Source organism: Leiobunum rupestre, chromosome 1, assembly GCF_980474605.1.
Source record: "Leiobunum rupestre chromosome 1, qqLeiRupe1.1.hap1, whole genome shotgun sequence".
In the NCBI taxonomy this organism is placed as follows: domain Eukaryota; kingdom Metazoa; phylum Arthropoda; class Arachnida; order Opiliones; family Sclerosomatidae; genus Leiobunum; species Leiobunum rupestre.
Genome location: NC_143384.1, coordinates 18,871,682 through 18,897,372, shown reverse-complemented (window position 1 = coordinate 18,897,372; position 25,691 = coordinate 18,871,682). Strand labels below are relative to the sequence as shown.

Sequence of the window (25,691 nt, the reverse complement as noted above, 5' to 3'; positions counted from 1 at the left end):
GCGCACTCTCTACTCAAATCAATCATTTTGTAATTGCCTGACGACGACGCTGGTAAAAGCGTCGAAATGGCCGTAGCGAATTTATAAAACCACATTTTACTGTGCAGTAGTGGTTTTTATTTCATTTCTTGATTTCTTTTCCTTTTTTTTTAATTTAAAAAGGTGATGGGAAGAGTAGAATCTGCCGTTGCGTTCCCGGTTGTAAGAATTATTACGCAAAAGGTCCTTAAAGAACAATATTTTAATCGTTTCCCATTGGAAAGTTTATTTCATGGAAGGGCGAACCCCCTTGACAAAACTATGGATAAACGCTTTAAAAAGACCAAACAGGTTAGTTTTTAGGTCTTTGACAGAAACAATCTCACACCAGACTGTAGCTAGCCTCTTAAAGCGAGCACTGCAAATCTGGGACCACTTGCTAGGCCTTTTCCCCGACTTTATGTTAGTTAAGTTAACGACACAGTTAAATGTTTTTTTCAACAGTTAGTTTCTTCAAATCCCAATCAAAGTACTGCCTTGGTATTTCCGGAAACATGTTTGCCAGCTTGTTGACGTACCTTCATGCGTGTCGCGCCCATAGATATAAGAAATGTAAATAAAGGTCTAGATAAATTTCGGGACGTCTAAGCCTAACGTAAAATACGGAATTGGCACCTAGCAGACACCGAGGTACGCACGTGACCAAGAGCGCGAGCTCTCTTAGCATTTTGGTACTAAGTGCTTGACCTTTCCGCAGGTCGTAGTCTTTAGACACCATCTGTTGGTGACTTTTAGTATAATTTTTAAGCAGGAGACAATGGCTCTCGCGACGATAGCACGAGCTTTCTTACTGATAGATAGCGCCTTATAAGGATAACCTGCAGAAATTACTGAATGAATGAATAAATATATATTTGCTTCTTTTACAAAAGTCCCTTTTATAACAGGGAGGAATCTAATTTAAAATAGGATTCACAAGCAGAGATGAAGATAAAAATAACACGTTATACACTGATATACTTCTCGATATACCCAATAAAATAGTACAAGCGTAGTAAAAACCGAAGAATGTATAACTATTTACAATTTACACAATTTTAAATTACATATATTTACAACAAATACTATTTACATGCATAAACCAGTATTCGAAGAACATACTAACTAGTTGAGCGCTTTAAGCGCAGGCCACCCCAGCGAGCGAGAATTCTTTTAGTAACTATTAAATCAGGCGAGACTGCGCAGTTCAATCCTAAACCCAGCAAAAAGGCAACGCACTCTTCGGTACGATCCAAAGACATGAAGATTAATCGACCCAAATAGACCAGCTTACTACGTGCCTCACGTTCGATGAATGTGGACCAAGCTAGCTCGCCCTTGATCGCCGCCTTCGCGGTCATAAAGTTTCCCCCAACAGCTGCCTTGCCGACGGAGAATTGCGCTTGCTCAAGCTGCCTGATGGTCGATTCCTTAAAACATAGGACTTCATTCGCGTAAGTGAGGCAGGGTACCGCGACCGATTTCCAAAGCGTACGAGTGACCGTGTACGGGTTATAAGAATGCGAACCCTTGTGCTTGATAGCCCCTGTAGTCTTCCAGATTTTGGTCGAAGTTTATCTTCATGAGGAGCCAGGTAGGCCATGTCGGAACAGAGCGAAATGCCAAGGTATGTTATCTGAGTAGCGAACTCGATCGGTGATCCTTGGAGAGTCAGCTGTTGATTATCTGTTCTCTGATGGCCCGAGAACTGAAGGACTTTGCATTTCTCATTGCCAAACGTGAGCCCATAGACTGAGGGGCAGTTTTTGCAGGGGAGGGGGAGACAACATAGCCGGATTTTATGAAAACACCCATAGGGAAACTTGTGAAACGATAGTTTTTCTACATTTACAGGAAAATCTATTTTAACTGCAGTAATGTTACAAAAAGGCAACGCACAATTTCTTCCACCTCTAGCCCTAATGCCTGCCATCTTAATTGTTGCGGGCCGCGTTATTTTTACATTTTTGAAATGGTATTATAAATCCTTACTAACAATAATTGAAAACAAAAAACTGACTTCCGAGTTTCCTTGTAGAATCAGTAGAAAAATGAAAGGCTTTAGATTCGCGCATTTTCACCTTTGGTTCACGGGAAAAGAAGTTCGTACGTTGGCTTCCCTGTGCATGAAGCTCATGAAGTTGATAAATTACTGTAAAAAATAAACACGCAACAGCATCATGTAAGTAGAACTGTATCTATCTAGTTACCTGCGGAAGTAATCTCTGAGTTATGGACTTCAAAGACATATTATTTACAAGCATTTCAATAAAGTTGATACTTCTTCAGTCCCTGAAGAAATGGAAACTGATGAGATAAGAATTAAAAAATCAAAATTTATAAATCATGTTAAACGTCTTTCCATTGGGTTGCGCTTCAAAAATGTCTTAGAGACTGAGAAAAATAAAATTCATTATATACAAAAAACAACTTCAGCTTCCGAAACAGGCAAACAAACGCAGAGATTCGAAGCTTTCATCTTTAAACATGCACTTCATCAAATGAAGAGGCAAAATCTTCTAATTGTATAAATTATTGAGAGAAACTGGAATGAAAAATTCAAAAAAGCTACAATACCCTCAATTAATTCGTAGCTTTTCCATGACAGTCCATTTATATTTTTCAATGGCGTTTGCATTTTGAAGGAGGCACCTTTGCTTACCACATTCAAACACAGTACGAGAATGGGCAATAAAATTGATGGTCAACCTGGCTTCTTTGCTTAAAGCTTTGATTACATTAAAAATGACGTTACCAAATCAGAACATCCAATATTAATAACGTTGTCTTTGGATAGTGCTAGGATTTCGATTAATTTTTATCCATGAATAAAATAAGCCCGGCGTTATTTAAATAATATTTATTTAAATAACCAATAGTTGAATAAAAATGATAAAAAGTTTGAATAATCGCGAGTGAATAAGCCTATTATTTAAATAAAACAAACAATTATTTAAATAAATGCCACTTTTTCCAAATAAATGCTTGGTTGCGTAAAAAACATAATTAAATTAGTCAAAATTATATCCTTTTTACCAACGTTTGTTAAATAAATCGGAAAATTTGTGAATAATGAATAAACAATTCCGAGCACTATCGTTGGATGAAATGTCCATCAAGAATGTCCTGAATGGACTGGCAAGGAGTTTTCCGGGTACAGATGAAATTGAGACTTCAGCCCTCGTGTTCATGGCGGTGGCTAATAATGGACACTGGAAAGTCCCAATTTGAGATTTCCTGGTTCATGGCACCCCGGCCTTAATGGGTGTGCAATAACTGGTGGCTTTACAAGGGAGTCGGAGTCACGCTCTTGTAACCCATAAGGGCGGTGACACACTGGGAGATACTAGCCGTGATCAAATGGTCCTATCTCCATCTCCGACTTCGGTCAGGTATGGGCTGGAAACTGGGTTTCGGCTCAGGCTAACGGAAAGGGTCCAAGCATCCAGACCACCTCGGCGGATTTGGTAGCCTGCTTTGGGGCGGCGGGTCTCCGTAGGTGGCGCCGTGACCCTGTTTCCCGGCCTTTTGGAGCCCATCGGGGTCTCCGGTGCCACTTGTGCCGGGTTACGTTGGGTCTATCGTGCCAATCGTTCCCTTTTAGTAGCCATTTCTTAAGGGCTTCCGAAGTTTACCTACGTAGGTAGGGCGCTAGCTTTTTTATGCTAGAGGCTAGAGCATCCGCTCTTATTCCCACTGCTGTGTGCGAAGTGAGGGGTTGGTCATCCCATTGTTGCACCTTCTGCTGGGTTGAGCGGCTCGCGTCGAAGGTGCGACCATCAGTAGTAGGGTTCTCTCGCTGCGTTGCCTGTTCTGTCACTTGTCCGGGCTGTGGAAAATTTGCTTAAAGACTGCCTTTTTAAAATACCAATAACGGACTCAAATGTATTGCTCTTGTGTGCTATGGACTTCGAAGCAACATTACAATGGCTCAATCACTTGGTATTGTTGTAACACAAGAATTTATTTAGCGCAGTTTTCCTAACCCATGTACAAAGGTTAAACCAATCTGTTCAGTGATAAAAATTGGTGAGTTGCAATTACAGATGCAAGCGTTTACTTTGTTCTTGACGCGTGCCATATGCTAAAGCTCTTGAGGAATTTATAGGAGCATTACGGTGTTCTCATTGACCAACAAACTGGTAAGAGAAAATCAATTTGTTGGGCATTTATTTATTTATTTTTTAATTATGTTCCCACCAGGCGTAAAAGCGTTACCGTAGGGGACCCGGGTGCGGGAACAATATGCGGACTATTCATTGTACTCCTCGAATCATAACAATGATATGTGACAAATCCTTAGATAAGAAAATACATATGTTAGCTTATTATACCAATCTGCAATTTTTTTGCATAAAAAACCTCAACCAGAGGCTTAGGTCAACGCATTTACCACGTGGAATATATTCAATACAATGTAACGTATAGTAACGTATATTATTAGATATTCTTATTTAATCTCCACTTTTAACAAATAAAATATTAATGGTAGTTGCTTTTCTGGGCTTTCTCTAGCTTCTTAAATAATTTAAAGAATCGGCTATTTTTAGAATAACACTTATTGTAGAGTTTCTTCGAGCGGGTTCCAAATGCGAATCTCACGCTGGTCGCGGGTGGAGTAAATGAAACCATATGTACCCCCGCTCCTAACAGTGTCTTTTATCTTAACCGTCTTTTTAAGAAAATAAGGATTGCCAGTGTGATTCATTTTTGTAAAGCCTTGTTCAATATTTCTCCAAAGTCGAAAAACAACTTTCGACCTATGACCCTCACTCCCCAATTAGTCCCAAATGGAAATAATGCGAGCCCGGTGCAAAGGGGTGACCCCCTTTCATCGATTGGGCGAAATCAGTTCAGCCTCTTGGTGACGCGAGTGCCTCGCGGAAAAACCACGATCTAGGGGTTTTTGAATAGGGTGTCTTCAAGAAGTTTTGAGAGTAAAAACGGTGTCTGCTGAACTTCTGCGCCGGATGACGACTTGAATCTCAGGTTCTGGCGCAGATATTGCTCTTGAACAAAAAGCGACTTGAAGCAACATTTAGTATGTAAAATGAGTTACCCGTCTGCTATAAGACAGTGTAAAGGGTTAAGGAACCCTCGACTCGCGCCCTGAGAAGTACGCGAACGCCTAAGCTGCCGTTCCTTAAGTGTGCCAAGAGCCGCGATATTTTTGGTGTTCGGATATGTGCGGTTGGTTACGCGTGAGACATTACCTGGAGTGCCGCGTTTCGGCGGTTGTGAACTCGACCCAAGGGATGCTGAGAACTGAACATATAAGTATTGCTTTTGACTCTAGCTGAAATACCAAAAAGGGTGAGGTAGTGAGGGCGGTAATGTTGGGATTTAAGTTGTTGACGATTATTTTGAGATAAGGTGTTAAAGTGTTACATGTTGATGTAGTTGTTACATGTTGATTTAGTTGTTATATGTTGATTTAAGTGTTATATGTTGATTTAAGTGTTATATGTTGATTTAAGTGTGATATGTTGATTTAAGTGTTATATTATTAAAACTGGCAATTCCTGACATAAGTAATTTAACTACTAGTGTAAGCCTACTTAAAATCTAGACCAGCAGCTACGCTATCTCCAATAGTGAACGATATACGTTTACCCGGGATGACTAATTTAATTGTAACGTACGGAGCGGAGTATTGGCGATGGTAAGGAAAAATTCCGTTACAACAAATACAATATGTTCGAAGACTAGCTAGTTCTTTTTTACGAAATATCTTATGATATAGTACGAAATTGCGTAAAGGTTCTTTTCTGTAGATGTCTTTTTTTATAATGAAAAATTATGATAATTCTAAGCGTAAAAAACGGTTTCTTTTAAGTAAGCATATTTTAAATCTGTATAAAAACTATGAACGTTCAGTCGAAAGTAGCAGTTAATTTCTGTACTCTGAATCGTTTTGAATATTCTTTAAATTTAAATAATTGGTTTCAAACTGTTAATTGAGCTCAGTTATTTAGTCTCTAAGTCCACGTTCATTTTGGTCCGGCGAGCCGGATACAACGCATCGATTGTAGCTACATTTCAATCTCGTCGTTCCAGCAATCATTCCTTGAGATGTTTGGAGTCTTTATCTGAAGTTCATTAACCAGTCATTGTTCTTGTTACCTTTTATGGAATACAGAAGGTATTGCAAGAACCTGTGGAATACTGGGACGCAGTACTAATTACATCGTCAAAGAGAAATTGGACATAGATTAACGACGACGTTGGGAATTATCCTAAACTGGGACTAATCAACCGAAGTATGAAAAATTGTCAACGTTTCTCGAACCGCGGGCCAGAGCAATGGTCGCCTCACAGTCATCGGCAATCGTCTCAAGGTCAAAAGAAATGACTCATCAACGAAAGCATACGACTTCACACAATGGAATAATCAAACCGAACTGTATCGTTTGCACAGAAGAGCATCCGATATACAAATGCCCTACGTTCATCAAAATGTCCGTGGAAGAAAGACGGAACATAGTCAAGAAGCACTTATTGTGCTATAACTGCCTTCGCCTTGATCATCAACGTCACCATTGTTTGCAAACTATGTAAAGTTAAACACAATACTTTACTTCATCGACCATCTCAAGATCTGAAAAAGAAACCTGCAGATGTCACCACTTCTGTTACAAGAGAAACTTCAATCGCAATACTGAACAAGAATGGAGTTTCCCGAGTCCTGCTTCCAACGGCTATAATTCAAACAAGGGACGTTACTGGACATTTCCAACCACTTCGAGCTCTCTTAGATTCAGCATCGCAGTCATCATTTATTACTGAGCAAGGTATTCGAAGACTGCAACTGAGACGTACTCTCTGCAATCTTACTATAGGTGGCATTGGAGCTTCTCGTGGAAGCGTGCAACTGGATATACAGATTGGACCAGACACTATCATATCCGTAGATGCCTTAATTCTCCATAAAATCACTGAGAAGTTATTCGTCCAACCCAAGTCAATTATCAATATTAAGGGACTGAAACTAGTGGATTCAACCTTCAAAATTTCTGGTCCTGTTGACGTGCTACTCGGAGCTGACATTTTCTTTGATGTAGTCGAAGAACGTATACGAAAGGGACGACGACAACTACCTATAGCCTTCAAGACGAGTTTCGGATGGGCTCTTGGCGGGACATTGCATCAAGAAGCGTCAAGGATTCCGAGTAATTCAATTAAAGTCTATTCCTGTACCCTGATCCCTGAACGATCAACTGTCCAAGTTCTGGGAACTTGAAGAACTAACCTCTAGAAGAATACTTACCTGGTACGAAAAGCAATGCGAACCACTTTTCGAAGAAACACAATTACAGGAAGATTCGTCGTAAGCCTTCTTTTCAAGTATAAATAGTAAAAAAAAATTTGTTTCCTTTCAAGTCTGATCCAAAAGAACCGGGTGACTCGAAAAAGTCTGCTATCAAGAGGTTTCTACATTTGGAACGGCGTTTACAAGCCAACCCAGTCCTCCTGCGCAAGTATCACGACTTTATGGATGAGTACATTGAGATGGGAAATATGGACTCTTTAACCAAAGTCATCAAGACGAGGCGCATATTATCTGCCACACCATGTGACGATCAAAGAATCCAGAACGACAACGAAGTCAGCGAAAACCACAACTGGACAGTCTTTGAACAGCATTCTGTTGGTTGGTCCGAAACTGCAGGATGACCTTCTCAATCTTCTGTGGCGATTCCAAGCTTATCCTATCGTAATGATAGCCGACATAGCCAAGATGTATCGACAAATCATCGTACACCGAGATGATAGAAGATGGCAGCGAATCATATGGAGAGAAGATCCTTCTAGGCCTCTCAAAGAATATCAACTTAGAACGGTCACGTATGGTACAGCGTCTGCCCCGTACCTTGCAAAGAAGGCACTGCTACAACTATCCCAAGATGTACGATAAAGAGTACCTTTGGCTTCATATGCACTAGCCGAAGACTTTTACATGGACGATGTAATGACAGGGGCGAAACAAAAGCACTGAAAGTCTACAACTATACAAACTCAAATACTACAAGCAATGAAGGAGTCCTGCTTCGAGCTAAGAAAATGGGCGTCAAATGATCCAGTATTACTGAATGCATTATCACCAGAGCTACGAGAAATTCAAGGTCCATTGAGTATCGACAATGATGAAACGATCAAAACATTGGGACTACATTGGACGCCAGCTCAAGATTGCTTCACATTTTCTGTAACGTCACCTGCATCCAGAAATATCGTCACAAAGCGAACCATTTTGTCAGATACTGCTAAGATCTTCGAGCCACTTGGCTTTCTGGCACCTATCGTGAGCAAGGTGAAGATTTTACTTCAGGAGATGTGGCAACTTAACTTTGACTGGGACGAGGAGCTACCGACTCAACTGATTAACAAATGGCATAGCTTTCAGTGAAAACCTAACACTCATCGAGAAATTAGCAATATCACGCTATATATCCCGTCCAAAAGCACGAAACAAAAGCTTACATGGATTCAGCGACGCCTCTGAAAAACGATTTGCAGCATCGATTTACATTAAATCTGTTTCGTCAGATGGTCAAACCTACACAGAAAAAAATGTGTTTAGATTTTTAACATTTAAACATGTTTGAAAGCTAAACATGGGTAAGAGTTGGTGTTGTTTCCTTAAACATATCATATCTTTTTAAATAAAACGAGTTTCTCAAACAATCTTCCAAGATCTTTCCGGTAGTGTTCCAAACCAGAACAGCTGGTAAGAGGTCATGTTTAGAAATTGAACTTGGTGGTTTTTAAACATAATGCTAAACACTGATGTTTAATAAGTGTATATTGCGTTACGAGTTTAATGTAGATTTCGCGTTGTCTATATATTTCGTTTAATTTTGTTTTATATTTTTCTAAAAAAAAATAATATTCGTTAATCACCGTTATATTGATAGTGTTAACTACAATATGGACCGGGTTATTATATCATCTCATAATTTTAAGTTTTTGGTAATTAAGACTAATTAAATAACACTAATGTATATAAATCAATAATTGAACTACAAAAAATTAATAAAATAACACTGCTTTTGATGTGATTTAAGGCCGTATTAACACAAATATAATTTAAATTAGTAATCAGGCAGTTACAGAAATGAAATCGACAGTATAGGCAATAGGTTTCATTAATTCGTAGCCAATTAATATTAATGTTATTTTAGATCGTAATTAAACAACTCAAATATACGGCTACTCAAAGAGTGGCGTATACGGCAAATTAACACATGTTTTAAACCACAACACCCGAGCCTTTGAACATGTTTAGAAACTATTCTTAAAATTTTTAGACGTGTTTTTATTGTAAGCGCCAAAAGCATTTAATATGTTTAATCTCTAAACGTATTCTATCTAAACACGTTTTAACGATAAATATGAGAAAAGCAAATAACACGATTAATTTCTAATCGCATGATGTTGCAAAGCTGAACACCACTATTGCCTAAACATGATCGTTTCTAAACATGATAAATATTCTGTTGCATTTTGGTGTTTAAGAAAGTGTTTAGTATCTAAACATTTTTTTCTGTGTATATCCAATTATTCGCAGTGAAGACCAGAGTACCCCCTTTATAGAAGACGAGCATACCAAGACTGGAGCTTTTCGGAGCAGTTTTACTGGCAAGACCTTTCAAACTGGTGTAAGAATCGATTAAAAAAAACATTCCCCATCTACACTGCTGGACTGATTCAACAAATCGTCTTGGCCTGGGTTTCATCACCACCACATAGATGCAAAACATTTGTGGCGAACCGAGCAGTGGTGTAGTCCTGAAAAACGAAGAACCGGGGCGCTACCGGGGTACGGCCAACTTCGATTTCACACGTAATCGAAGTTGGCTGTACCAGCCGCTATAAATGTAGGTCCAACTTCGATTATTAGTGTGATCGAAGCTGGCCGTGACTAGGTGACTATTTGAAATTTTATGGTATTTTCCTGCGGGCAATATTTATAACAAATTCACATACCCTTTATTCGAGAAAAATGATTTACAAAATAGAAGCAAGGCGCGCCTTGGAAAGTTGGAAAAAAAAAGGCAGGGCGCGCTCTAGCAAAAATGAAAAACCAAGGCGGGGCGGCGCCCCGCCTTTGAGAAAAGCACCGGGGTGACGCCCTGGCCCGCCCTGGCCCGACTACACCACTGGAACCGAGTCACTGAAATTCAGGAGCTAATACCATCCGCTCACTGGTGTCACGTTCCAGGCGATTCCAATCCAGCAAACTGCGCCTCCCGGGGTATCGCTGCCACAGATCCATTATGGTGGACTGGTCCGGAGGGGCTGCTACACAACCAACAATTCGAATCGACTACAACCATAATCGAATCCAAGGACTGTATGCTCGAGTAAAAGATTACCGTTCCAATGGTTGCGCATTACCAAGTTTCCAACGCTCTACTTTCAAAGTTTTCTTCGCTTCGTAAATTATTAACTGTAACAGCATACATTTTTAGATTTGTCCACAACGCACGAATTCCCAAAGCTGATAGGAACACCAGTATCATTGGTCCTCTATCATTGAAGGAAAGTGAGGCGGCACTCATTCATTGGATTGGAAAAGTACAACAGGAAGCATTTGCCGAAGACTACGAACGACTTTGTCAGAAGAAAGACCTTTCTACTAGAAGAAAGTTGCTTACCTTATATCCATTTGTAGATTCGCTTGGTATAATACGAGTTGGAGGCCGTCTTCGAAACTCAAGGCTTTCGCAAGATCAAGTCCATCCAATGATTCTACCTCGAAGGAGTCCGCTCACAGATTTGATCATTAACTATGAACACATCAAACAACTCCATGGAGGTCCACAACTCCTAATATAACTTCTTCAAAGAAAATACTGGATTTTTTGGATGCGAGATGCAGTACGGTTTCACATACGTCGATGCGTTCGCTGTATTCGACAACAAGCTACAACCGCCAAACAGCTTATGGGTGACTTGCCAATTGCCAGAGTAACACAGCCCGAGCTTTCCTCACTTGCGGCGTCGACTACGCTCGACCCTTCATACTCAGAGTTCTAAAGGGCCAAGGCCAAAAGACGTTTAAGGCATACGTGGCCTTATTGGCCTGCTTCAGTACTCGTGCTTTACATTTCGAATTGGTAAGTGATATGACGATAGAGGCGTTTCTAGCCGCCTTGAAGCGATTCGTCTCTCGAAGAGGGTAATGCGACACCATCTTAAGCGATTGTGGGTCAAATTTCATGGGCGCTAATCGAGAATTGAAAGACTTTATCAAACTCATCTCGGCAACGACCAGCCAGTCCAAAATCACCGACTAGTCTGCAGAGGAAGGCATCCATTGGTGCTTTAATCCACCGGCAGTACCTCATTTTGGCGGCCTGTGGGAGGTTGGTGTCAAGTTGGTCAAATTTCATTTGAAGAGAGTCACCAGTTCCACAACACTAAATTACGAAGAATTCCAGACGTTACTCTGTCTTAACTCCTGGGATATTTCTTGTGGGTGGACCACTTACCGCTGTTCCTGAGTCTGACCGAACTTTTGAGAAAATCAACCGACTCTCTCGATGGCAGCTAACGCAGAAATTACTTCAGCATTTTTGGAGACGTTGGAGCCAGGAATATCTATCCCGGTTACAACAACGTCTAAAATGGACCAAGCCATATCCGAACCTTACTGTCGACACCCTTGTTTTATTAAACGACGAGAAAATGGAAGTTGGGTCACATCGTGGAAGTTCATCCGGGTACAGATGATCGTGTACGTGTGGTGACTATTAAAACGGCTGACAATCAAATCAAAAAACCAATAACAATAAGTACTCAAATTAAAAGAGACTTAAAACGGTTTTAAAATTCACAATTTATTTATTTAAAACTCCAACGTTTCGGAGGAACTCTTCCTCCTCCTTCTTCAGGGATTTTTACAAGTCTGACAGTATAATGGTAAAATTTTGGGACGAAAAAACATTTATGCGCTTTATACATATGTGTGGCTACTGTTCTTTAGCCGCGAGCGTTTTTTCCCGAAGGCGAGTCGACCGTCGAAGGGTTATAGGAGCAACGGGCTCGATATCTTCGTTCGCGCGCGAGGCTACTCAGCACCGGCCCTAGGGTAGAGCAAGCGGAGCGGTCGCTCTAGGCGCCAGGACAGCGGCCAGGTGGAAAGGGGCGCCAAAATTCCTTTTGAGAGGCGCGGGGCGGCGTGGTAACAATCGAAAAACAATCTCGCTCTACCCTGACCAAGGGCTAGGGCCGGCGCCGAGGCTACTATTGTTGGAATAGGGGATTCTGCGAGAGGAGGAATTGGTTTGTTGTGTGGGAGAGGGTGAGGACCCTCCTCGATAAGGCCATCATTTATAAAATCTCCTGTGAATGTGGTGATTATTACATTGGGTAATGCCGTCGCCCATTTCATCAAAGGCTTAAAGAACACAAAAATATAATCAACCCGTACAATAATTATCCCCTTAGCGAACACCTTCGTGTTTTTGGCCATAATGCTAGGTGGGACTCAATAGACATACTAGCTCAACCAAAATTACATAAAACTCATTTTAATGTACGCGAATCTATCGAAATTTAAAAAATAAATCTGCGCAATGTTTAAACCGTGACGATGGTCCCTTTAACTTATCCACGTTTTCTCCACTTTTTAAATGCTTTTATGGTCCTCGCCCTCTCCCACACAACAAATCAATTCCTCCTCTCGCAGAATCCCCCATTCCGACAATAGTAGCCTCGCGCGCGAACGAAGATATCGAGCCCGTTGCTCATATAACCCTTCGACGGTCGACTCGCCTTCGGGAAAAAACGCTCGCGGCTAAAGAACAGTAGCCACTATATGTATAAAGCGCATAAATGTTTTTTCGTTGCAAAATTTTACCAACTGTCAGACTTGTAAAAATCCCTGAAGAAGGAGGAAGAGTTCCTCCGAAACAATGGATTTTTAAATAAATAAATTGTGAATTTTAAAACCGTTTTAAGTCTCTTTTAATTTAGTTTTTCACAATGTGCTTCTCTTCACTTCTATTCAATAAGTAATCATATTTTAAATCTGTATAAAACTATGAACGTTCAGTCCAGAGTAGCGCCCAGTCAATTTCTGTACTCTTAATAGTTATGATTATTCATTGAATTTAAATAAATGGTTTGAAACTGTTAATTGAGCACATGAAGTTTTAAAATTTTCTTCATTGAACTAATCAAGTTTATCACGTTATCCAGTAGCATCAAGTAACGCCTATCTTAACGTCAATAAATGGCCGCATTAATGCTAGTTCCCACTTGGCGAATTTTCGAGACGAATAAAATTTTCGCGCAACGAAAAAAGACGCGTTTTTTTCGGTCGCTGGGGAAGCGGTTCTCACTTTAGCGCGAAAATTTAAAATCGCTGAAAACAACTCGTGCGGGTTTTTAGTAATATTTTAGGCCTCACATAAAACATCAGTTCAAAATGAATCAAATGGATGTTCCTGTTGATAATTTCAATAAATAAACGATTCTATTCTTTACTTCAGTATCTTGGTCAAGTAGGCTGACCTGCTTTTCTAAAGACCTAGGCTTAATAAGTGACGGACGGGAGCGGAATAGATCGAGGGAACGCGTTTTCTGATTGGCTGAAGCTTTTTATCGCCAAGGTGTGGACGTCAAAAAATAGAACCGCGGAGACGCGAATTTCAGCGCGAAAATGTTTTTTTTCGCTAAGTGGGAACTAGGCTTTACATGGACATTGTCCACCTTCCGATCACACCAGTGTCTTTATATTCTGAACGTTTGGCACAATTTTTCCTTGCTCATGGTTTTATAGAGCCATATTCTGAACGTTTGGCGCAATTTTTCCTTACTCATGATATTAGAGACAGTACTATTGATAATATCACTAATAAGAAGAGAACAATGATGCTAATGTATTTGGGGGCTCAATCATACGCTTTGCTAAGGAGTTTACCATCGCCAGATTAATTAATTAATTCATATTTGAATAAAATAGCTTGCAATGTCCTGCTACTGTGGTCATGGCTACACATTCAATTGTGAATGCTCTATCGTCGTTCAAATTTGCTAACCTTCAAACATTTTCAAATTTGTACGGATATCCATTTAACTTGATGTTCATTTTGACACGATGGCTTTCAATGTAGCTCACTCTTTTTTTAAACTTTGCTCAGTTTTTCGTTGAAAATCTCAAGGCGCTCACGTGATAGTTTACGCGCCTTTGCGGTCAAATTTACGCGCTTTTGTGTTCAAATTCCGGCGCTTTCTCGATCAAATTTATGGTCTTTAGCATTCAAATTCCCGCGCTTTAGCATTCAAATTCCCGCGCGCTTTTACGATGAAAGTTACGGTCTTTAGCATTCAAATTCCCGCGCTTTTACGATGAAAGTTACGGTCTTTAGCATTCAAATTCCCGCGCTTTTACGATGAAAGTTACGGTCTTCAGCATTCAAATTCCTGCGCTTTAGCATTCAAATTCCCGCGCGCTTTTACGATGAAAGTTACGGTCTTTAGCATTCAAATTCCCGCGCTTTTACGATGAAAGTTACGGGTTTTAACATTCAAATTCCCGCGCTTTTACGATCAAAGTTACGGTCTTTAGCATTCAAATTCCCGCGTTTTCTCGCCAAAAAGTCCATAGAATTAATCGTAATTTTGGGGTCACTGTCAATATCTGGCACTTTAAATAGCTCATGTAACAGCCGAACTTAAACCAAATATGTGCAAACCAGTGCTTCCACTATGAGGGATTTTATCCAGTTTTAGGGATTTTCCGACCTAAAAGGGATTTTATATTGGAAGAGATGGAAAAAGGGAAAATTAAGGGATTTTTTGAAAACTAAGGATTTTGGGAATTTTCCTAATTTTTGCTAGAAATATTTTGGTCTAGTACTTCAAATACCGCGCCTCTACCTTTATTGGAATCCAAGAATGAAATTAACTGGGATTCAGAAGTGTGTCATAGATTTTAAAATGTTTTTAAGAAAAAAATTTTCTTTATATATAGCCTAAAAATTATAAATCTTATTGTTTTAGTTAAAAAAAATTGTGAAGGGATAAAAAAGGGATTTATTAGAACCATAGATTAGAACCGACAGAGGGAGAAATGAGATTGTCCAAGTGCAAACGTGAGAGAACAACATTGGCAGTAGAAAGCTAGCGCCATCTTTCTATAGAATCATCACGGCGCGCTTTTATCAACTTTTTGAAATTAATTGAAAAACCTCCTAGTGTTGTTATACTTCTAGCGGATCCTGTATTTAACGTACAGAGCTTCATGTACCTTGAAAGCTCCTAAAGGGAAAAGTTTGAATGGGTACCAAAAATTTTTAAACTCAAATTTCAACTTTCTCTATGTAAAATAGCATGGGTAAATCAAGGATTGTAAACCCTAACGATTTTATCGATTGTACCCATTTTTATCAATTTTACCCAATTGTTTTTCCAAAATTACACTGGCTTTCCTACATTAACTATAATAATGGATACCAATGTTTCACGAATATTTAATAACACTTCTACACTTACCATTAAATTTAGGTGTGAAAAATCTTTCGTAAAATTCCACATATTCTCCATGTCTGGATGTTTGATATCCACAGCCACAATGTGACATGAAACAGAGTCTATTATGTGAACATGATTCTATTAAACCTGCAAGCAGTTAGTACCTGCTAGCTCAGCTGTCAAACTGTAACCCTTTGCCCATTTAACTTAAAATAGAAAATATACCATTGAGCAAAGTTGTTGGTCCTTTTAAATTATTTTGCGTAGTTTAATGTTCTCTAATTTCTATCCCTACGTTACTTAATAAAGACCACTTAAAGCCAACTTAAAATGTTACTTAATAAAGACCACTTAAAACCAACTTAAAAAATATGTAATTTTCTGACCACTAAAAACCAACTTAAAGAAAAAGGCATTTTCCCACCAACTTAACTAGTTTACTGAAATATGCTGACCACTTAAATCCAACTTAATTTCAACTTAAATGTGAATAACAACTAAATACCAACATAATATCAACTTAAAACCAACTTATTTTTTGGTAAGGGTTGTAAAACTAAGAAACAAGTGGTAAAAAGCCATATTAATATAAGAAGGCCATGTTATTTTCTTTGAGTCATATGGTTTTAAAGTAAAGTAACAAATTCACGAATGGAATGATTAATTTCACCACATCGAAGAAATTTATTAGTAAATATATATTTTGAAATTTAAATACAAAGCCAACGCTTACCATAATTACTATCACAGTAATGATTTAATAATAATGATATCATAATGTAATTAACTAGTCCCAATCATCTTCACTATTTTCTTCAACTTCTTTCTCATTCTTTGCGGGTGGAGGTGGAATCATGGCGGACACTTTATCCATGGCACTCATCAATGATATTTGACTGTCAGGTCCTGGGTTACTCGCAGTTTGATTGGGTTTTGGTGTTCCTAGAATAACATTGATCAAACATTGAAACTCTTAAAGCCCGACAAGACGCAAAATAAAATTATAAAATTAAACCCAACCCTAGCCGCCAAAAAACTAAGACTCATATCTAGTGTGATGTTACTCTATGTATACCTGAAATTCCTTTTCTTCGCAATTGTAATTTATTGAACAAATCAGTCATAAGATCACCCGGTGTAGCTACGACCACTTTCTCTTCCTATATCACAAAGTTATATTTATAAATTGATATTTTAGAGTTTGTTAAAAACGAATAACTAACTTCTTTCTTTTTCTTAACTTCCATTTTACGATCTTTAACATTCTTCAATTGGGCTTTTCCGGAACCTCCGGCCTGCCTGATTGACTCCAGCAGGCTTGCCCTTGCGTCCGGTACTGGCGGTAGTTTTTTCTTGATTCCCGAGTCGGTATTATCCTTAGATGGTCCCGATGATGGTTTAGTTTGTGGTTCGGTAGGAGGTAATGGAGGGGGTGGAGGTGCCGGGGCTGGAATATCAGTTGGAGGTGGTGGTGGTGGCGGCGGAGGCGGAGATGGCATATCTGGGGGCGGAGGAGGCGGTGGAACTAAGTCTAGATCTGTTAAGGGGGATGGTAGGTCAGGTATCACTGCGGGTAATTCTGGTAGAACCATGTTGGGAAAGGATGGGGCGATAGAATCAAGATCAGCACTGTACAGCATGTCATCAGCAATACCTTTAAACAAGAGATGAATTAAACATTGATTTATATATTAAGAGATTATTTAAATTTGAATATATTAATTTATTTAAAACTGACGGCTCAGCCTTCAGAAAAGACACGTAATTAGACTAATTACTAATCACAATATTTAAAATCCCATGTTTTGTAGGAGCTTCTTAATAAATTTACGCAGACATATGTTAATAAATATTGCAAAATTAAGCAATTTTTGTCTCTTTACTAATTGTTTTTAAAGAGAACTATGTAAATGGTTTTACCTGGCAAGTCGGGTAATGCCAATGGTACATCCATCTCTGGAACTTGTCCCATGCCAGGGTGGTAGAAATAGTTGTCATCTTGCTTCTCTGCCTGCTCTTGATGAGTTATAGTTATCGGAGCATCGCCTAATTCATCGTCTTTCGCTTCATCTTCTAAACCTTTCCTTGTTTTAGTAACTGCACCCAATGGATCCAGTAGAACGTACTTTTTATATCTTAAAATGATCAAATTTAAAAATATTTATATCCCTTTTAAACAAATCAAGCCAATGTAATTGAAAACTTACGGATTCTCCACTGTATTGAATAGTAGCAATGTGCTTACGGAGTCTAAAACTGCGGGTAACCTTCCTAACCCTTCTTCAATAATTTCCACCGTCTTCTGCCTATTTTCTGAAGCTCTGACATTGTAAAACTGCAGCTTTTCTTTCAAAGTCTGTTCCGTTGGAAGGGTATGTTTAGATTTAACTTTCTGAGTAGATCTCTGAATATTTTTTAGATTTGATCCATCCGCTTGTGAAAAAATTGGTTGATAAGGTTGAGTTTGTTCTACACCAGGATACTTATAACTTGAAAAGACCTGTAGATTTCAAAACATATTAGCATATTTTCAATGTTTTAGTTATTTAGAGCGATTTACCTTGGTTGCTTTATTGCTGCCTCTAATTTTATTAACCTTAGCTTGGGCTATCTCCGCACGTTTATTAATGTCTTGTAACCTATTACGATATTCCTCAACCCTTGTTGTAATACGTGAAAATATATCATTGGTAATTTGCTCTAGGTAGTCTAATGTATCAGCTATCTGCAGAATCGTTTCCTCTCGTCTTAAATCAGGTGGAATTAATGGCACAGTATAAATTTGGTTCTTCATTTTCTAATCATTTAAATTAGTTATTTACAACTAAAACGCAATATTTAAATAATATGTACAAGGGAAAACTAACCTGGATAGAAACACCCCTTTTTAGTTTTTATCTAAGTTAAAAGATGTAAACAAACGTCACAAGGCGTCACATGATCTAAGCCTTGGCTATTTTCATCTTGACGAAAAGTACTTTTCGAAACCTAACTCTAGTTTTCCGGATTTTAAAAATAATATATATCAATAACGTAAATAAAACCTTAAGCTTATAAAAATACGCGCTTAAATCGCAAAATTAGCGTTAAGTATATTAAAAATTGGTAGTTATTTACTCGTAAACCTCCTAACAGCGTAAGGCTTCCTAAGCAGACAATTTCATTTATCAAGAATCGAACGTCATTTCCTCTTCTAGCTATTAATTGTCCAATTAAAATCGACGGCCTAAAGTTGACGTTTTTCGCCGACGGATATGGAGGGCGCTACGATCAAGACGGTTCTTTTCTGCTACCGCGATGGCTGCCAGTGTGCTTTTTGCGTTCATGCCGTGAGGATGAGTGAATTTGTCGTACCGGATGATCGGGATGATAGTGAAAAGATGGAAGAATTAAAAAGAATAGTGGAGGAAAAAGATAAATTAGTGAAGAGACAGTTTATCCGAATCGAGGTATTGGAAAACGAAGTGGCTACTTTGCAACAAGAACGTGATGCTCTGTTATGTGACATAAACAAACTTCGATTTGAACTCGAGATGAGTGAGCTCAAGAGGATTAAGGATAATCCGGCTAAAGAAAGGTAGGACCCAAAACAATCTTTTTTTATCCTATTTGTTACACTTTTCGGTATTGCCCGCGCCATTTATCACGCAAATCTCGCGCGAAATGGTTGTTTTGTAAACAGATTGAGAAGGGTCGAAGGGAACCCGCTCAAGTATCTCTACTATTGGAAAAGTAGGTCTGGCGTGTTTTTTGACAGTTAGGGAACTTCGAGCATGTTCGCGCCGTTTGAAATTTGTAATGGGGCACGCATTTTGGAACCCAAAGTCTCGAGTGAATGCCCCGATATATCGTGTACATGTAACATCAAGAGATTGCTTTATCGGAATTTTTTCAACCCTGCCCGTTAAAACGATGATAAAAAAGGTATTTACTGAGATTTACGCTGATAATGATTTGTAACACTTAAATTTTCCAGGTAGTTTTACATTGATATTCGAATACCATCCACATTTATTAATAACAACAATAGGTTAGCTATTTTTATTAAAAAAAACTCTATTGACGTATTTAAATAAACCTCAATGCAACCACCTGGAAAGCTGTGCCAACGGTTTTTGATATTGTCTAATTTTTTTAACGCGCGGTGGGTCCTGTTTTGTCGTCCCTCCCCCTTCGGCTTTTACACGGCTTCCATCACCCCCTTACGCGTCTAGGAGAGGGGGGCGCAGTTTAAACCAAATTATCGAGGAAACGGGGGGCGATATACATAACCCCACTCTAGCCAATAATCTCACCACCTTGCACAGATGTAACTCGTCTAATCAGTATTTTTAATTAGGCGCTTTAATATTACGCATTTAGCGATAAAAATGACGTCATGCGATAGCTATTTTCCGTTTCAGACTTTCACGATATTAGTTTAAAGTGTTTATCCCGGGGCTATTTTACATTTTTCTCTCGTGACAACTACCAGGTAAACCTGACGCTAATAGTAAATTGAAAATAATATAGTGGCGTTTTCCGCATTTCTATTTGGCCTATTTTAACGCGCGTAGTATTATTTTGAAGGGGTTTCGGCTTTTTGGTATTTCCCGCTTTTCGGAATAATTAAATTTGATAAATTTTATATTAATGTCTAGAAAATGGAAGTTTGAATTTTATGTACGCGTCGTTAGAGTTAATTTATAATAAAGTGTAAGGAGTCCTTTTAAACACGCTAGGGCCGGTTTTCATATTTTATCTTTTTAATATTTTATCTACCCATATTTGTTTAGTTAGTTAATGTCGTACGTCTTAATACGCTTAATTAAAATTTTAACGTGGTGAGGAGAATGTGGAAATAGGATGAAAAATAAAGTATGGGATATATATTTTAAATATAAAGTTAAAAATTACCAATTTTGGTCAGGGAAAATCTAGGAAAGTTTAATCCGAAAATATTGTGGCAACTGTGTTATATTTAAAGTATTTTAATTTTACTTCAAACTAGTTTTATCTACTTAGCAGACGAAAATACAAAAGTTTATGTAAATTTTCGCCTTGGCCGCTACGTGGCACTAGATAAAATGAAAAGTCAACTTTGAATACGAAAATATTGCGACAACCTGGTCGTATTTAAAAATATTTTAATCTTATTTCAAATTAGTTAAATCTGCTTAGCAGACGAAAATTCAAAAGTTTATGTACATTTTCGCGTTGGCCGCTACGTGGCACTATATAAAATGACAAGCATAATTTAAATACGAAAATATTGCGGCAACCCTGTTATATTTAAAAGTAATTTAATTTTATTGCAAACTAGTTTTAAAATACAAAAGTTTATGTAAATTTTCGCGTTGGCCGCTACTTGGCACTATATAGGCTAAAATGAAAAGCATAATTTGAATACGAAAATATTGCCGCAATCCTGTTATATTTAAAAGTATTTTAATCGCATTTAAATTTTACAATGCAATATATCCACAAAACTGGGCGTTAAATTTAAATTTATATTTTACCAGTCATAAAATTAGAAACAATTTAAAACAAATTTATCGTCAAATATATAAAATCTACAAAAACAATAAAAAACAATTGTAGTTCAACTTGAACAATCCGCTGGTTGTGTTTATAGCTGCGCTTATGTAACGCCCCAACCCTAATTCGTTTTAAATGAGGATGGTACCCTATAAAATCTCCCAAGGCTAATCTCAGGAAATCTCATTTGAGGCAATATGTGAACAGATTGCTTTGTCGAAGGCGGCAATTCGCGAAGTCGGTCCGCGTCGCAAACGCGATAGTCTCTCGAACGAGGAAATTTAGATCTAAAGAGCATTGTTTTCACCGTGTATTCGTCAAAATATAAAACCGGATTCTCGAGTTGACCTCTGCCGTTTTTAAGTTTGCGTATTACTGCGAAAATGGATATATCTTTTTAGATATTACTTTTGAACTTTTTGGCGAAACTCTTAAACGGGTCCCGGAAGTACGCGTTATTATAATTTCTATTGTATTATTATTCATTTTAATTGTTTCTAACTGAACCTTTCATTTTTTTGGAGCAATTTTTTTTTGAATTTTGACCGGAGGGGATTTGTCAGACCGTTATTATGTTGGTTTTCGAACGGTCAATGTCGTTATTGTCTTCAACGGGGAAAGGCGATTGACCTTCAGTTTTTGTTTTAATTGGCGAGGTCAAAGTTACTTTAATATATTTCTACGAATTGATTAGGGAGGCCCGGCTATATCGGCCTATTTTTCTAATATCGGCTTAAGCGATGCCGATATTGGCCGATATCGGCATTAGAAAAATATTTTCAGAAAAACATTTAATAATAGGAAAATTCTCGATTAACTAACTATTGTTAATATTTTATTTAGTTGGCCGCGCCACGTGCGCCAGACTTCTGAAGCTAGATCATACCTTTTTTAAGACATGGGTTTACGAATGTAAACAAATAAAAACAACGATTTTGGATTTGTGATAGAAAATATGTATCACGTAAAATTAAAAGAAACATATTCGGATATGTTCTTGCAAACCTTTTTTTCATGAAAAGTTTGAATAAAATGGTATGGCAGCGCACTGAACCATCTTTTACAATGATTTTATCATATACACTACTGTTATGATAGATAACTTTGTTAATATCGGCCTATATATCGTCCGATATTATCAACCACGAATAGCTGTACCCATATCGGTGCATCCCTAGAATTGATACTTTGAGCTTAATTTTTTTTACTGGTTATTCGTCAGAACTCCGAAATTTGCAAATTTTTGCGAACCGAATTTTTTGAATCTTAAGGAGATTTCTGAAATCAAATTATTTTTGAGATATCCAAGCACGATTTTCGTTATTTCAAAATTTTTTAAATAATTTTTCTCCAGAGTGTATGGGATTTCTAAGAATGTACAAAGTCAGTTTTTTAAATATTTCTAGAAATTTTTAAATTGTTAGCTTCATTTGTCTCCCCCTACACACTTTGCCTTAGAACCATGGCCGCCATCTTGTCTAAATTTATCGTGAATACCAATTATAGATCACAGATTTAAATCAATAATTAAATCAAATTTAAAAAATGTAACCAATGGACAAGTTAAGCAACGATACGGAAACGTGTACTGGGGAACTTGTGCATTGCACAGAATAAATTCTGACACACTCCTAAGCAGGCGTTAAATTACGAACATTGGCTTAGCAGTTTGAGCATCTCGCGTTTAACATACGTCCAAATCCCGTACGCTTTATAGCAAAATTATTTTAGAAATCTTGAAATAAACTTGGAAATCCCGTAATCTGGACGAAAATCAGTTTGAAATCTCAAAATCAGTCTAAACCACCAGAAATCAACACGAAAATTGTACGTAAAATGATTAGGGATGCACCGATATGGGTACAGCCGATATATCGGCCTAGGATAGCCGATATATCGGCCGATATTAACGAATTTACCTATCACAATATTATGCTTTTTTGTTTACTCTCGTAACCACCTGTTAAAAAATGATATGATCTATGGCTTTTGGAGTCGAAAAACCACTTATGATTCCTGACCGTTTTGGACGCGAATAATTATTTCCTACAACAGCGATCAACTGGCCTTTTTAAAAGGAAATGTAAGGTTGTGGCAATAAATGTTTTCCATTAATTAGTTAGTTGAGTATCGCCTTTTTTTAAAGTTTTTCCTGAAAATATTTTTCTAATACCAGAAGTATCGGCTAATATCGGCCTCGCTTAAGCCGATATTGGCCGATACCGATATTTGAAAAATTAGCCGATATATCGGTGCATCCCTAAAAATGATAATGATAATCACAATTTAAAGAAAATCAAATACACGAGTATCGATGCAAATGAAGGGTTGACAAATAAGGGGTCGAAACCTTGCGAAACAGCTTGGATTACATCGATCGAGAAAGCGCCAATTTGAGGCTTTGACGTTCAATCTTGACTATTTTATTTTAGAAAGTGTAACAGTAATGCTTTTAACATTTTAGAGACCTCTATTGTTTTAAAAAGTACACCTGGAAAATATTCAAAACTACTCTGGAAAACCTGGAAATATCAGGGAAAATGGTTTTTGAAATATTGTATGAACCCTGTTCCCCTTATTTGTCAGCCCCAATGTCTCGCTAATAATCACTGGCACGCAGAGTTGTTGATAAAAAAAATCGTTTTGATTTAAATCGGATTTTATTTGGTTGTTTTAAGGTTTTATGCCTGTTTTTCTTGAAAAATTGATAAATAATTTTGACTGCAGCGATAACATCAACTATAGTTCATATTAATCTTTATTAAATTGTATTAATAATGAATTTTAATTTCATTTTCTCCTGAATAGATATAAATACATTGAAGTATGATACGTGATTTAAATCAATGATTTTTTAATCAAATTGATTTAAATTAGACAACCCTGCTAACACCATTCCTTACATTTTCTACCTTAACAAATGAAGTATCAAACAATTAGACATGAAAACCGTACTTCAATTTTAAAAATCTTATTTAAATCTTATATTTATTTAACAAACACAACTATCGATACAGCTAGAATTGTTAATACTAGTCGCAGGGATGCCAGAGGTCCTATAATTCCTATAAAATCCTTTTTTTTTAAATGTCCTATAAGATCCTATATTTTTAACAAAATTACCATAAAGTCCTATAAAATCCTATAAATTTGATATTTTGCCCATTTCAAATCCCGCCACTCAGCTAATTTGCTAGATTTAACTAAAGGATAAATTCCTATATACCGAGTCATTCTAGTCTATACTTTTGTTATTGTTAACATGGTTAGCTACTAGTATATTTTTGTGATAAAATGGTTAAATAGTTTCTATTTTGTAAGTGAAAATCAAAGATTTATTTAACAAATTAATAAAGTTAGTAAATGAAATAGCGTATATAGTCCTATAACATCCCTAAAATTTTAAAAAAATCCTCTAAAGAAATATAATCTGATTTTTTACCTAGAAAAAAATTGAGATTTGAGTCGCAAAAAACCTTAGGAATAAAACTAAAACCCTTTAACATTTTACACAATTCACCTGGTTAAATAACGAACTATTATGTCCTTGTAACCGAAATACCGAAATTCCTAATGAGGCCTAACCGAGCAACGACTCTCCCCAATGACTCAGTACATTAATTTCTTCAAGCTCAATGGCTCCCGATGACAAACTTTACGAAATTTCAAAAAAAATTGCAGAAAAAAACGTGTAACTAGAGAAGCTTAACCGCCTCCCCACCTCGCCCACCAAAAAATAAAAAAACGCTAACTAAAAACCCCTGTAAAAATTGGGAAAGGGGGAGACTTAGGAGCTCGGGAGTTAAAGGAGCGAAACATTCTTTATCTGGTCTCGTCGGCGGGCGCAAAAAATTGTCTAAATTTAGCTACTCCTTTAAAATAAAAGAAAGCTTAATAATAAAGACTCCTTAGAATTGAGAAGAAACATCTTAGAGAGGGGAAAAGGTTAAACGAGGCTTAGCTTGTAGTTCTGACAAAGGCGGGGGTTTAGGAGGGTTTATTCGGCTTTAGAAAAAATTAGTTTCAAGTGGCGTTTTTAAGAAGATTACATTTTTATTTTTGGGAAAGTCTAAAACCCGAAAAACATTGTTACAGACTGGGTTGTTTATTCTTATGTCTATTTTTATTTTTATTTTCGGTTTCTTTTTGGATGAAATTGTTTCAATGCTATGTATTCAGAGGCAACGTGTTTGGTATTTTTCCCTTTCGTAATGTCTTGAAGATTACGAGAAAGATTTTCTGTAAGCGGTTTTTCTTGACTCGTGTGTTATCCTATTTTTATCCAGCCAACAAGGGCTTTATATGATTTTTAGCAGTTAAAGGCCTAAACTTCTGTGGTTTAATTGTAAAGTTTTTCGATGCCTCAAGGTTGGGGTTAGAGTTGAGATAATAGAAATTAATATTGTTTTTTAAACGATTTATTTAATTTAAATAGAATATGGATGCACCGATATAGGTACATCCGAGATATAGCGACCGATATTAGCAAAGATATCTATCATAACAGTTGTGTAAAAAACAAAGTTCCGAATTTGTATCAAGTAAAATGAAAATAAACATTTTCTATCACAAATCAGATATCGTCTTTTTATTTGTGTACACTCGTAACCGCCGGATTAAATAAAGGTATGATCTAGCTTCTGAAGTCTGGCGTACGTAGCGCGGCCAATCGA

At 37.5% G+C, this 25,691-nt stretch overlaps 5 protein-coding genes across 5 annotated transcripts in view; 4 read left to right on the top strand and 1 right to left on the bottom strand.

The window, feature by feature from the left end:
- Positions 1 to 6,474: 6,474 nt before the first annotated feature.
- On the top strand, positions 6,475 to 7,933 carry LOC149961252 (uncharacterized). The gene is made up of 4 exons (XM_090159631.1): positions 6,475 to 6,559; positions 6,615 to 7,243; positions 7,399 to 7,669; positions 7,743 to 7,933. The coding sequence occupies exons 1-4, from the start codon at positions 6,475 to 6,477 to the stop codon at positions 7,931 to 7,933; spliced, it is 1,176 nt and encodes a 391-aa protein (XP_090015757.1).
- A 117-nt stretch (positions 7,934 to 8,050) lies between these two features.
- Positions 8,051 to 8,425, top strand: LOC149961251 (uncharacterized). Its single transcript, XM_090159630.1, has one exon. The coding sequence runs from the start codon at positions 8,051 to 8,053 to the stop codon at positions 8,423 to 8,425; it is 375 nt and encodes a 124-aa protein (XP_090015756.1).
- Positions 8,426 to 10,295: 1,870 nt separating this feature from the next.
- Positions 10,296 to 10,857, top strand: LOC149961250 (uncharacterized). Its single transcript, XM_090159629.1, has 2 exons — positions 10,296 to 10,372; positions 10,491 to 10,857. Exons 1-2 carry the CDS (start codon positions 10,296 to 10,298, stop codon positions 10,855 to 10,857), a joined length of 444 nt encoding a protein of 147 aa, XP_090015755.1.
- A 5,308-nt stretch (positions 10,858 to 16,165) lies between these two features.
- On the bottom strand, positions 16,166 to 18,614 carry LOC149961249 (WASH complex subunit 1-like). Its single transcript, XM_090176360.1, has 7 exons — positions 18,369 to 18,614; positions 18,062 to 18,298; positions 17,709 to 18,001; positions 17,422 to 17,636; positions 16,725 to 17,155; positions 16,577 to 16,661; positions 16,166 to 16,443 (listed from the first exon to the last, which is right to left on the bottom strand). Exons 2-7 carry the CDS (start codon positions 18,293 to 18,295, stop codon positions 16,289 to 16,291), a joined length of 1,413 nt encoding a protein of 470 aa, XP_090032486.1. The 5' UTR covers positions 18,296 to 18,298; positions 18,369 to 18,614; the 3' UTR covers positions 16,166 to 16,288.
- Positions 18,615 to 18,804: 190 nt separating this feature from the next.
- siz (Brefeldin-resistant Arf-GEF family protein schizo) overlaps positions 18,805 to 25,691 on the top strand; it is a 316,897-nt gene continuing 310,010 nt past the window's right edge. Inside the window, exon 1 of the mRNA XM_090176241.1 lies at positions 18,805 to 19,078. Within this exon, the coding sequence (XP_090032367.1) occupies positions 18,837 to 19,078 (242 nt within the window). The 5' untranslated portion in view covers positions 18,805 to 18,836. The remainder of the gene's footprint in view (positions 19,079 to 25,691) is intronic.

Excerpts from the sequence above, each read along its gene's own strand:
- LOC149961252 (XM_090159631.1), top strand. The coding sequence starts at position 6,475 with ATGTCCGTGGAAGAAAGACGGAACATAGTCAAGAAGCACTTATTGTGC. Across the intron at positions 6,560-6,614 it reads TGATCATCAACGTCACCATT|ATCTGAAAAAGAAACCTGCA; the intron begins GTTTGCAAACTA and ends GACCATCTCAAG. Across the intron at positions 7,670-7,742 it reads CTTTGAACAGCATTCTGTTG|CCGACATAGCCAAGATGTAT; the intron begins GTTGGTCCGAAA and ends TCGTAATGATAG.
- LOC149961251 (XM_090159630.1), top strand. The coding sequence starts at position 8,051 with ATGAAGGAGTCCTGCTTCGAGCTAAGAAAATGGGCGTCAAATGATCCA.
- LOC149961250 (XM_090159629.1), top strand. The coding sequence starts at position 10,296 with ATGGTGGACTGGTCCGGAGGGGCTGCTACACAACCAACAATTCGAATC. Across the intron at positions 10,373-10,490 it reads CATAATCGAATCCAAGGACT|ATTTGTCCACAACGCACGAA; the intron begins GTATGCTCGAGT and ends ATACATTTTTAG.
- LOC149961249 (XM_090176360.1), bottom strand. The coding sequence starts at position 18,295 with ATGAAGAACCAAATTTATACTGTGCCATTAATTCCACCTGATTTAAGA. Across the intron at positions 17,156-17,421 it reads GGCATTACCCGACTTGCCAG|GTATTGCTGATGACATGCTG; the intron begins GTAAAACCATTT and ends TCTTGTTTAAAG. Across the intron at positions 16,662-16,724 it reads AAGTTAAGAAAAAGAAAGAA|GAAGAGAAAGTGGTCGTAGC; the intron begins GTTAGTTATTCG and ends TTTGTGATATAG.